At 40.1% G+C, this 13,188-nt stretch overlaps 1 protein-coding gene across 8 annotated transcripts in view; it reads left to right on the top strand.

Annotated features, from left to right (window-relative positions):
• ARHGEF3 (Rho guanine nucleotide exchange factor 3) overlaps window positions 1-12,318 on the top strand; it is a 304,041-nt gene extending 291,723 nt beyond the window's left edge. For 6 of the 8 annotated variants that reach the window (XM_012765619.3, XM_076008798.1, XM_012765621.3 and 3 more), the window contains 3 exons: window positions 4,482-4,652; window positions 7,965-8,151; window positions 10,031-12,318. In XM_012765619.3, coding sequence (XP_012621073.2) covers window positions 4,482-4,652; window positions 7,965-8,151; window positions 10,031-10,383 — 711 coding nt within the window. In that variant the 3' untranslated portion in view covers window positions 10,384-12,318. The remainder of the gene's footprint in view (window positions 1-4,481; window positions 4,653-7,964; window positions 8,152-10,030) is intronic. The other 2 variants (XM_076008809.1, XM_076008807.1) reach the window with 1 other exon arrangement.
• The last annotated feature ends 870 nt before the right edge of the window (window positions 12,319-13,188 follow it).

The following is a 13,188-nucleotide window of genomic DNA, read 5'->3' as shown; positions in this document are numbered from 1 at the left end:
TGCAGAGAGCTGCTGTCTGGTCATCAGGCTTTGTGGAGAGGCCTCACTGGTGCAGGGCTGTGCTGTGTCTCCACGCAGGAGAGAAGAATATAGGAGACAGAAGAGTGAGGAAAGGCTCTCTCCTGATTCACGAGGTGTGCAGTGTATCTGGCAGGCACACACAGATGCCAGGCCCTCGATCCAGCACAGATGGGGAAGGGAGGCACTGAAGATGAGGCCCATTTCACTTCATCATGTCTGTTTTTATTACTGGGAAGAGTGTTAGAGTTTCCTCCTCTCCATATTTCATCCTGGCAAGTGTGTGGTCTGCAGGAATGAAAACAACAGGGAGCTCAAGCTACTCTGAATAATTATTTTTTGAAGCACAGGAGCATTTTCTGAGTTTACTGTAAAGATTCCTCCATTTTAATATGCAGCATGGAAGAATACCATTCTGCTTTTAAAAACACTCACTGAGCTGAAGTTTGAATTTAAAAACAGATAAGAATATGACTGTTTGCAATATAAAAGGATGTGCCAGTAACCAGTTTCTCTAGTGCATGAAAGTTGAATCTGCACCTAATTATTCAGGCAGATCTGTGCATGAAGCACAGTATATCTGCATTTGAAAATGTCTACAAGCCAAGTCTTCTAATGCCCATTTATACATTGTACACACAGAAATTTTTCCCCTCTTTTCAAAATCCTCATAGCATTAATCCAGATGAGCAGAATTATTTAGCCCTGCACTCTTGGGCGCATTGTGAATGTTTAGTAAATATAAAACCCATAGTACTAATGTAGCTTCACTTATATGTTCTCTGAATAAATTTCCCATCTATGAAAAGGAAAAAAATCAGAGAGTAAATAGCTTCCACACCAAGGGAGTTGATTGCATTCAGTCCTATGATTAGATCTAAAAAGAGGCCTTGTTTTTAGTGCAATGTCTAAACTACCACATCTTTATTAGAATTTCTTAACAGTGTTTCGAAGGTTGATAGAAATTTCCCCCAAAAGAGAACTTCTTAAAATAGGACTTTGGATATTCGGATATTCCAGAGAACTGGTTGTTTAATATTTTACATTCTAAGGAGTATTTTAGGCAGAAAATAATCCGCAGACCATCTCTTCCCCCTGCCCACCACTGTTCCCCAACTCCTTAAAAAAAATTACTGAAATCAGTGGGATGAAGAGTCCTGCTGTTGGAGCAACAGCAGGGAAGACTGCTATTCTTGGTCCATGTCAAGAGCCAATGAGTAGATGACATTGCATCACAAAGGACCAGACAGGGCTTTCAGATTCCACGTTGAGCATGCTGGATCCAGCATGTAAGGGCTTAATCCCTGCATTATTACCAAGTATCTCTCATCGTCTCCCTTTACCAGTCCCTTCCTTCAGTTTGAACCCTGGTGAGAGAGGCAACAATAAATTTAATTTAAATGCACAACTACATTGGCTGCTTGCCATTGGCAACCTGCTGTATGCAACTTTATTTCTCCCTGAAATCCTGCAGAAGAAATCTCTCTCAAGAACCAGTGCAGATAGGAAACTGTTGTCCTTATAAAAAAAAAAAAAAGAACCAGTGCAGCGAGATAAGACTCTTATGATGTTTGGGTAGATATGAATATAAAACATTATTTTTAATAAATGAAAGCAGACCCAGAATTACTATTATAAATGTATACAGAGAATATGGAATGATAACACCGATTGTTTCCATTGTATTGTCTCTCTCTGCTTTTTCAAATACCAGAGAAAGAAGCAGCATGTGAAAGTAGTCATAGCTGCCTAGGGAACCACTGTGGCACTTGAGCTTATTAGTCTTCATGTGACGCACCAGCTGTTCAGTTCCTGAGTTAAACTGGGAAATGAACACACCTTTATGTGTGTAGTGTATCTTCTTTCTGGTTTCCTAGATACTTGCAGAAAACTCAGAAAATTGACTCAGGTGCCCATCAATTCCAACTGTCCAGGTACACCTAGTAATAGTCAACTGATAAGATAAGCCACAGCTATTAATGCTCAGATCTTTAAAAGCAAGGAGCCAGGCGTGGTGGCTCACGCCTGTAATCCTAGCACTCTGGGAGGCCGAGGCAGACGGATTGCTCGAGGTCAGGAGTTCAAAACCAGCCTGAGCGAGACCCCGTCTCTACTAAAAAATAGAAAGAAATTAACTGACCAACTAAGAATATATATACAGAAAATTAGTCGGGCTTGGTGGCGCATGCCTGTAGTCCCAGCTACTCGGGAGGCTGAGGCAGGAGGATCGCTTGAGCCCAGGAGTTTGAGGTTGCTGTGAGCTAGGCTGATGCCACAGCACCCACTCTAGCCTGGGCAACAAAGTGAGATTCTGTCTCAAAAAAATAAAAAAATAAAATAAAAGCTAGGAAAAAGTATGAATTCCACCACATGTTAAAAATGTAGGAGGGTAAAAGAATAAGGTTAGACATACAACAATTGCTCAGATACCTCCCATATATTTTAAGCTTCTGGAGGACAGAGACCCTCTCTCATTTCTTTGACTGCTACCACCTAGTCTAACACTAAACATAAATTAATTTAATTTGAAGGATAAATTATGGCTTTAGTATATTTTGTGAAATTTGTTTTTTGTTTGTCTTGAAAGTAACAGTGATTAATCAATCATCTTGGAAAACTAAGAGAGGAAAAGAGAAACAATGAGGAAATTATACTAAAGAGTTCTGCTATTATTTTTGTGTTAATAAAACTTAGATTAATTTTACAGGACTTATATTTAATGTTAGGTTGACATCAAAAGTCAGAAACTTCTTTTATGATACTAAAAAGCCTGTATTTTTAAAAATTAATGTAGGTGTTTTTCCATCAAAGTAATGCCACCACCAAAATTTGGGAAATAGAGAAAGAGTAAATAAGTGATCTTTGAAACTTTTTTTTTTTTTAGATAGGTGTCTCTTTTTGTCACCTCTGCTAGAGTGCAGTGGCATCATCATAGCTCACTACAACCTCAAACTTCTGGGCTCAAGTGATCCTCCTTCCTCAGCCTCCCAGTCCAAGTAGCTGGGACTATAGGCATGCGCTGCCACTCCCGGCTAATTTTTCTGTTTTTTGTAGAGACAGGGTCTCAATCTTACTCTTGCTCTCAGGCTGGCCTTGAACTCCTGAGTTTAAATGATCCTCCCGCCTCGGCCTCCCAGAGTGTTAGGATTACAGGTATGAGCCACCGTGTCCAGCCTGAAACTCTTAATAGCTACAAAAATGTACAGATTATATATCCATCCATAGGATGCAGTTACCAGGCTTCTGTCAAACTTGTGTGGAAGTTCAAAAGTTGTTATAACTGGGTAAATAGTTTTTACCCAGTTGCTTTGGGCAGATGGTATCATTTTACTAACATATGAAAAATAATCACTTAATCCTAGAATTTATTACCACTTTAAGACATTACAAGGTATGGTAGCTTTTGACTGAGTAAAGGCCTCTTTTAGAACCTTGCTTTTCACAGAGTTTGGTTTTTCTGTTAAGTAAATGTGACCAAGAAGAGATTGAGTTCTTTTCAGTTACCACCACAAGAACAAAGCGACCGTTGGGGACAGAGGAGCCTGCTGAGAAAGGCGTCGTTTTGCCTTTGATTGGTGTCGTTGAGTTTTGCTCAACTAATTTTTCATTCCTTTGTTTTCTGGTATTAATATTTTCTAACATTTAAACACACTGTCCATTTGATAGAATAGCAACACGTCGGAATGAATACCCAGTGATCACGTCTCAGTGCAGTGCTCTTGTCGTTTGTCTTAACGATGTTGCATTCACCATTGCTTTGTAGTCTTCTACCCCTGACTTACTCATGTGCCGTAGACATGGGCACAAATGTATATAACAAACTGCCCCCATCATTACTCCTAGCATCTTTTATTTCCATTCTCTTTTCTTTTCATTTTCTCTGTTCTTTATAAAACATTTATGTTTTTCACTAAAAACGATAAGCAAACCATTTGTTCACACCTGATTTGCAAATATTGTTTGTACATTAGATTGAGTACATGTAGAGAGACCTTGAAACTAGCTTATAAATCCCCAGAGATGATCCCATTTTTGGACTCTTGCATTCTGCTTTGTTTTCTGTCCTTGGCCAAATTCTTTATATTCCTACATTTTCAACATTGTGAGCATGATTTAAGAAATGTGGAGCATGAGGTGCAATAGATATGTTGTTCACATCAAATACTATACCTTGTATATCTTCCCATCAGATAAAATTATGTATCAACATTAATTTTACATACAAATAGATGTACATGTATACAAATAAACATATGTATATATGTGTATGTGTACAGAGGGATAGATATAGTATACTAAAGACATGTATTGTTTCCTCTTTTCCCAGTGTAGCAACTTAGATACCAATCTCAGAATTAAATCCAAGTGTGTCTTTGTGACCTCCAAGGCTGAGCCTCTAAGACGTGTTGGTGAGGATGGGTTTGCTTATTACTTTCCCCCATACTTATTTTCTCTTTGTTCAGATAAACATCATTCAGGGGATCGTGGCAGAAATCGACACCAAAACTGGGGAGTCTGAATGCCGCTATTATAAAGAGCGGCTTCTTTACTTGGAGGAAGGCCAGAAAGACTCCCTGATCGACAGCTCACGAGTCTTGTGTTGTCATGGTGAACTGAAAAACAACCGGGGTGTGGTAAGTGGTTACTGTCCTTGAGCAGTCTCATCCTGGGCATTCTCCAACCCTAATCCATGTAATGCTGAGCCTCTTCTTACTATTCCTTTCCTACCTAGAGTAATGGTCTTTAAAACAAAAATTGCTTTTTCAGTGTTGTCAGTGAGTGATCCAGTATGATATCACAAGATTATATATAATATAATGTATTTTATATATATTATATTCATTCATCATATACATATTTAAAAATTTTTTTAATGTCATGGCCCAATACATATTCAGAAAGAATTTTGGAAACTAGCATAGGGTTGCCAGCTTTTTGTTTTGTTTGATCATGACCTTCAAAAACAAACAAAGAACAGTTAACATCTCCCACTTTGATTTCAGAAAATAAAAGATGATTTTAACACCATTTTAAAAGGATTTAATCTCAGAAAAACAGATGGCTCTTAAATTTAATATATTTAGCCTTATGAGAAACTCTACTTTCTCAAGGATTGGGACTGATCCACAGACTGGCATGTTGAGATCAGTTTGGTTTTTGTTTTGTTTTTTAAAATAATAGCCTATCTTCCATTGGCTGAGTATCTAGCTCTGACCCGTAGGTACCCATTTCCTGGCTTTTATCCCTGAGTAGATATTAAAATTGTTTTTCCTCTGCTATCAAAGCAACTGTGCAAATTGACCATGGAGCACTTACTACAGTAGGTTGCAATTCTCCATTTGTCTGTCAGTATCTTCCATTATACCATGTTCTTTTAGGGTGGAGACTACGCTTTGTCAATCTCCAGAACCTATTATGGGGACCTGGTACTTACTGGACACTCAATGAATGAATGCTTATTCAGAGGATGAATGAATTTGAATTATATGAGAGTTTAAAATTCATTCAACTCACCAGGCTATTTGTATGTACAGCCAGTAAGAATTAAGTGTGTGTGTGTGTGTGTTTAAATGTCGTGTGTTGAGACAGCCATTGGGAGAGAGAATCTCTGTTTTTTTTTTTTTTTTTTTTTTTTTGAGACAGAGTCTCGCTTTGTTGTCCAGGCTAGAGTGAGTGCCGTGGCGTCAGCCTAGCTCACAGCAACCTCAAACTCCTGGGCTTGAGTGATCCTTCTGCCTCAGCCTCCCGAGTAGCTGGGACTACAGGCATGCGCCACCATGCCCGGCTAATTTTATATATATATATCAGTTGGCCAATTAATTTCTTTCTATTTATAGTAGAGACGGGGTCTCGCTCTTGCTCAGGCTGGTTTTGAACTCCTGACCTTGAGCAATCCGCCCGCCTCGGCCTCCCAAGAGCTAGGATTACAGGCGTGAGCCACAGCGCCCGGCCAGAATCTCTGTTTTGACTGTATTTCATCTTCAGTATCTAACCAACCCTCATAATGAAAGCCAAAATTAGATTGAGGAGTTCTTAATAAAGCTTTGATAATTCAAGGGACACCATTTTGACCTGGACTGAGTAGGCTTGGAAATGTGACTTGAAATCAGTGGGCAGCCCATTCGTTGTCAGGGCTGCAGCCAGTCCAGCCAGCTGATGGTGCAGTGGAGTAATGAGACCTGTCAAGCCTCTTGCTTGAAGATGAGTGTCTCTCTGACTAGGGAGTTACCGATGGCTACAAAGTTGTATTCTGCTTCTTGCCGACTTTCAGAAAGCACTGGTGACCTTCTAATATCTGACACTCAGCTCCTTGAACTTTCTCTCTAGAAAGCCCTGTAGGAGATAGGAAAATACATTTCTCCATGGGATGTGGGCCTTTTCTCTTTCTACATATCCATCAGGGACTGAGGACTCTGTGGTTGGATGTGTCCAGGGCATTAAAAATGAACTCTAGTTCCTATTGCAGGAAGATAGAGTTTTGAAAATAAAGGTAGCAAGTTGGGGTGGGAGGTTGTTTTTCCCCCAGTAGAGTTGTGAAGGTCATTGTGAACAATGTCCTGTGTCAGGAAAAAAGCACAATAGTTTGAGGGCAAAGGGAACTGAGACTAGCCCAGACAATCTGAGTTCAAACTGCCTACTTTGGCTAGAAGATTGATTGAAATGGAAACAATGTAAAAAAACTCTTGATTATTTTAAATACTGTACATAAAACAAGACCAACCCTTTCCCTCCCCCACCCCCAAAAGAAAATTCTTAACACATTCTTTCTACTACCACCACCCTAAAAAGCCTTTTTAAATATATATATCTTATTCCCACCAGCCAAGATTTGGTTGAGTTTTTATTTCTGCAGTTTTTGTTGTGTGTGTACATGTGTGTGTGGTGGGATAGGGGTAGAAGACCTACAGGTTTCTTTTCTCAAATATAAAATTATTTGATAGTGCCGAATGTGCTTCCTCTACCCTAAATCAAGTTTCTAATCTGAGTTTCCACCCTTCCCCTTCTGATCTCCCCTTTGAAACCCTTGGGTTGATATCTCCGAATGTTTCCACCAGAAAACCAGAACCTAGCTGCTAAGCTGTAAATATTAACACTTCCATTTCTCAGCGTTTCCAAACTGTGAGAGGACTTAGGGTTGAATGGAGCAAATTTACCTCAACTCTCTGACTAAACTTGTTTTCATGATGCAGTTTGAGACAAGCCTTCATTTTCTTTTTGGCTACAATACACACATCAGTCATCAACCTTTTAAGCAGGACTTCTTCAGAGAACTGAGGTTGTGATAAGCTTAACTGAGATGGAAAGTTTTGATCATCTTTCTTTGTGGCTGTGGAAGCATGCCCTGGTTCCCTCAGGAAAGAGCAGTGTTCTGAGTTGGAGTTCCTGAATGAAGCTGATAAGCAGCTCTGTGGTTGAAGGAGCAAGTGTTTTTTATGAGTTTGGGAAGCAAATATTAATATTAGACTTTGATATACCAGTCTTGTCCTTTATAGACTATTGTTAATTTTGATCTCTTAGAATTACATTGAGTAACATAAACCAAAGCCAGGGGAATGCTAACTCTTTTTCCCTTCATTGCCCCCTTCATTCTATTCTCCTTTTTCATTTCTTTCCTTACAGGTGCTGGAGTCCATGTGTGTCCGCACAGGTGGTTTATTACAGTATGAATAGGGCCCCTGGAGTTGGCAGCCTGGCTGCAGGTGTCTGTAGGCAGAAAGGCTTTCTCCAGTGGCCCCAGGGAAGCGTTGTCCTAGGAAAGGCAATGATACACCTGGAAATCCCCAGACCTACCCAGCGTTTGTTCTCCTGGAGGTAGATTTGAGCCTGGGAGTTCATAATCCAGTGTGAACCTGGTACCTTGGGGTCCTCTCAATCCACAGAGGTCCACACATCAACCACTCATGAGATTGTTGCTTAGGAAAATCCTGTGGATTCTTTTCTTCTAGAAACTGCATGTTTTCCTGTTCCAAGAAGTGCTTGTGATCACTCGAGCCATCACCCACAATGAGCAGCTCTGCTACCAGCTGTACCGTCAGCCAATCCCGGTAAAGGACCTCCTGCTGGAAGACCTGCAGGATGGAGAAGTGAGGCTGGGCGGCTCCCTGCGTGGGGCATTCAGCAACAGCGAGAGAAGTACGGATGGCATTTGGGGTTGACCTACTGAAGGGTTTTGGTCATGGTAGTTCGGAAAACTGCAGCCTTAGCAAACTATATTTGAATGCTGTCTTATTACCTACTCATTATGTAACCTTGTTGAACCTCTGTGATTCTCAGTTCCCCATCTGCAAAATGGAGATATATACATACCACCTTCATAAGGTTATTATAAGGATTAAGTAAGATTGTTTAAGTGAACTTGTCTGCACATAGTTGGTACTCCTTAAGCTCCCTTTCTTTGTCTTCTTCCATTAGATAAAAGCATGCTTAATACCAGGTAGTCCCTACATGGATACCAGTTGCATTGCAATGGGTTTTATAGTTGAGCTGGAAGACTTGTCTCTAATGAGACATAAGAATGGTCAACTGGAATAAGGGTTCATCTGTAACCTTACTCAAATGGGCTTTTCTAACTTGAGACTTAATAAACAAATTAACCAAAAAAAGCTAAGATGGCACTGTCTATTGAATATATTCCACATGTCAAGCATTGTTCTAGGCACTAGTAGTGCAAGCGGTTAACTTCCTTGCCCCTGTGGAGCTTACTTACATTGGGATGAAGGAGATAGATTATAAATAAATATTCTAGGTGCTGTTAAGAAAGCTAAAACCCAGTAAGGGGATAGAGGAAGAGCAGCAGAGGTCTGTTTTAGATGAGATGGTCAGGGAATTCTTTGGGAAAGTAACATTTGAGCCTCCTGGGTTGACATAGGCATCGTATTGTCAAAGTAATTAGTGTACATTCTTACCTACTAATCAATCCCTCTACCCTAGAAGTAGTAGTAGTAGTAGAAGAAGAAGAAATAAGATCTTACATTTCTTGAGTGCTGACTGTGTGCCAGGCATTGTATGAGCATTTACACATATTATCACATGTATTCTTCATAACAACCTTATAAGGTAGGTTCTTGTTTTTCCCCATTTTGCAAATAAGAAAACTGAAACATAGAGGAGTTAAGGCACTTGCCCAAGATCAAAGAGTACAACCCAAATTTAAGGGACAGAGATTATCTTTGAGCCAAAGATGGCTAGCAAGGAATCATTTGGGTGTGCTCTGCCTTAGCCTTTAAGCCATGTAAAGTGGTCGATCCCAGCCTGTTGGCTGCAGGGTTAGTGCAAAGGGACTGATGGCAGAGGTTTACATGCACCAAGCATTGCATGTGGTATGCAGGACCCATTAAACGTCTGTTATGTTGCTGTTATTAGATTAATAGAATGTCTTCCATATTGTGCACTACCATTTTTTAAATGGATGTAACTCCTGTTGAGATAATTAAAATTTAATTTCATTTTAAAACATAACCAAATTTGTCTTCACACACGTTCTCAATCATTGGATACTAAGTATATAGGTACTCACTGTCATGTGGGGAGTCATGCATGTTCTGATGTTAAAAAGAGTTGCTTATACTGGAAAAAGCTCCGTCTTAGTGTGCTTATTGAAATTACAGATTATCAGACCCACCTTAACCTATTGAATCAGAATCTCTAAGGATACAGCCTAGGGATCTGTATTTTTAACAAGCTCACCCCAGGGGATTTTGTTAGGCAACCAGGTTTGGTAACCAGTACTCTGGGGTCCCCTGAATCATAAGACTTCCGTTGTCTCGAGATGATATCCACTTGCAAGGTTCTGAGAGCAGCGAGGGCAACTGAGAGCTAGACCTTTGTCAGCTCCAACTAATTGATGGTGGCTGCAGTGGGGAGCTAAGCCATGTCCTGGATCGGTGGGAAACACTTTGTAATCAGCGATGTCTGCCTTGGTTACTGGGGGTTAGTATCACTACATGTGTCATCTTTGGCCTGGGGAAATACCTGTCCATTGACTTTTTTTTCACATATTTTTCATTTCTAGTTAAAAACTTCTTCAGAGTCAGTTTCAAAAATGGATCCCAAAGTCAGACCCACTCGCTACAAGCCAATGATACCTTCAATAAACAGCAGTGGCTCAATTGTATTCGTCAAGCCAAAGAAACGGTTCTGTGTGCCGCCGGGCAGGCTGGGGTGCTTGACTCCGAGGGACCGTTCCTAAATCCCACCACCGAGAGCAGGGAGCCACGGGGAGAAACAAAACTTGAGCAGATGGACCAATCAGACAGTGAGTCAGACTGTAGTATGGACACAAGTGAGGTCAGCCTCGACTGTGAGCGCATGGAACAGGCAGACTCTTCCTGTGGGAACAGCAGGCACGTTGAGAGCCACATCTGACAGAATGTACTTCCTGGAAGAAACCCTGTGTCTTACCTGTACAGTGTTTGCATTCCACACATGGAACGGTTTGGAGAAGCACTTTTTAATACTTTTGTGCCCGTGTTGGCCTAGTGTCTTCTATCTGTACCTTTGTCCCTATTACTGCAACTGCTGATCTGTTTGTGTAAGCTGGAATCCATGGCAAATGTTACCCTGAATTGTATTTCACAAGTGTCTGGATGGATGGAGAGGTACTTGAACAAGTTACTTTCAACTGCTTTGCTGGATTTTTAAAAAATGGAAAAAGAATCTCTAAACTACTGTTTTATGTAGATTGCTTGAAGAGTTCTTCCTCCTGTGTGCCTCTAGTGCTTGTCCAGCTCTTGGGCGTGGTAGCTGAAGGCATGGAATTTAGACAGCCTTGCAAACAGCACATGAGAAAGCCATTCATGGCGCTGGAGGCAGAAGCGGGAAAGATCAACCCTTGAAGTGAACTTGATTTGATGTTATTCAACTAGAATGTGTGAAAACATCCCTGGGGATGCTGAAGGCTTACTTTTGCAAAGCAGGAAACATAGTCTGAACCTTGAAATTTCATCTAGTGCCAGCTTGATGTAAGAATCTGTTAGGACATGAAATAGAAGTTGACGTTAAAAGGCCCAGGACAAAAGCAGCTGCTAGCTGTGAATCTTTAACTGAAATGAGCATGGCACCAAGAGGTGTCTCTCATAGTTGGTGACCAACCTAAAACATCAGTATAAGAACCCAGAGGGTCTGGGAAAACATGCCAGGATAACAAGAAGACCCTGTCTTCATTTTGTTTCATCTGCCCAGGCCTACTCATACTTGAGAGCGTGAATGAAGTGACAGGGAAACAGGCTGTGACTCTGTCAGTGACTCTTTACAGAAACACAGGAGAGGAAGAATTTGGAATGAGAAGTATTTCAGAACCTTCTGTGGGAACCATTAAAAGAGAAAAAGCATGGCCCAGTCCATTTTGAGAAAGGCCAGAGCCTTGGGTTTTCCTGCTCTGCTTTTAGGTGTCAGTTTGCCATCTCTGGTTCTGTACTGTAATCAGAATTATAATTACATTCTCCAGAGGCCAACTTCATTAACTCTGATTAATTAGGATCAGCTAGCCAAACTAGTAACCTCTTTGTCCAGTCTTGATTTTACAGTGCAGGGTGGAGTGCAGACCTTGAAAAAAGTCAACTAAATACACAGAAAAGTTCCCTGAGAATGTAAATATTAAGGATGATTTGTGCAAAATTGTACCCACACCAGCACTAGTAGTAATGATTCTAAATTATTGCCAAAAAACTTTTTTTTTAATTTTCTGTGTCTTTCAAGTTTACAGAAAAGAAAGCAGTAAATACAATGTTGTCATTTTATTATGTACATGTATCATGTGCATTCAAAGAAGCTGCGTGACAAGATATATCAATATAAAAACAAGGTATAATACTTTATTATTTTTCAAAAACAAAAAAATGTTGTGGTCAATTTTACCCTGTAAAATGTATTTCTGTATTTATAGATTTTAAACGTGGTGAATTTTTTCTATTACAAGTTTATTTAAAACCACTTTGTTGCTCCCATTGGTTGTCGGCCCCCATAGGGGCGGAGCCGAGTGGGCGTGTGGTTAAAAAAAATAAAAAATAAAAAAAAAAAATAAAACCACTTTGTTTCTCAAGTTGTTATTGATTTATTGAGTGAACCTGCTGCAGATAGAAGCAGAGGAAAGCCAAGAAAAGCCTTTTGATGGTGAAGAAAAGAATGAATCATTCTTTGCAGGGAACCATGGGCCACTTGGGCCAAGATATTGAGAAAAGACATTTGTAAAGTATTGGCCTATGGGAAGTAAGTCAATGAATGTTTTGATGAAATGAATGTTTTGTATAACGGCCTTAAACTTTTCTGGAAGCATTTTAAATAAATTACATTAAAGTGTTATCCTCCTGTGTATAGTGTTTGCCCTACAAACATCAAATTTCAACTACTCTCCTGGGGAGGTTCTTTCTGAAATTTTTGCTTGTGGTTTCCAAATGCAAACTTTAAAATAGAGCATAGACTGAAATAAATGCTTTGATTTGGTCTATCAAAGCTTTTGTAGAATTCATATTTCTTTTTTTTTTTTTTTTTTTTGAGACAGAGTCTCGCTTTGTTGCCCAGGCTAGTGTGAGTGCCGTGGCGTCAGCCTAGCTCACAGCAACCTCAAACTCCTGGGCTCAAGCGATCCTTCTGTCTCAGCCTCCCGAGTAGCTGGGACTACAGGCATGCGCCACCATGCCCGGCTAATTTTTAATATATATATCAGTTGGCCAATTAGTTTCTTTCTATTTATAGTAGAGACGGGGTCTCGCTCTTGCTCAGGCTGGTTTTGAACTCCTGACCTTGAGCAATCCGCCCGCCTCGGCCTCCCAAGAGCTAGGATTACAGGCGTGAGCCACCGCACCCGGCCTAGAATTCATATTTCTAAGATCTATTTTTTTCCAAGCATTCTCCATTCATTTATTCATGTATTCATTTTTAGTAACGATCTTGAATCCAGACTACGGATAAATGGTAAATCATAGTTGTTAGAGAAAAGAAGTGTTGATTCTCACTGTTAGTGTAGGTAACTGTTGATGAACTTGAGGCTAAATAAAAGGCATGTTTCACTTTGAAATTCTTACTGGTATTTCAGTCCACTTTTTCTTTAAAATGATTAGTTTTTCCCACAAAGAGTAGTTTTTAGATGAAAAAATTAAACAGTTTTAAGCTGTTGATAGCCAATTCTCAGTAGCACATTGGCCTGATAAGATGGTATTATCTTTATAATAA

This window comes from Microcebus murinus, chromosome 1 (genome assembly GCF_040939455.1).
Source record: "Microcebus murinus isolate Inina chromosome 1, M.murinus_Inina_mat1.0, whole genome shotgun sequence".
NCBI classification, from domain to species: domain Eukaryota; kingdom Metazoa; phylum Chordata; class Mammalia; order Primates; family Cheirogaleidae; genus Microcebus; species Microcebus murinus.
Note: the sequence above shows the minus strand (reverse complement) of the source record. Positions and strands in the feature narration are given on the sequence as shown.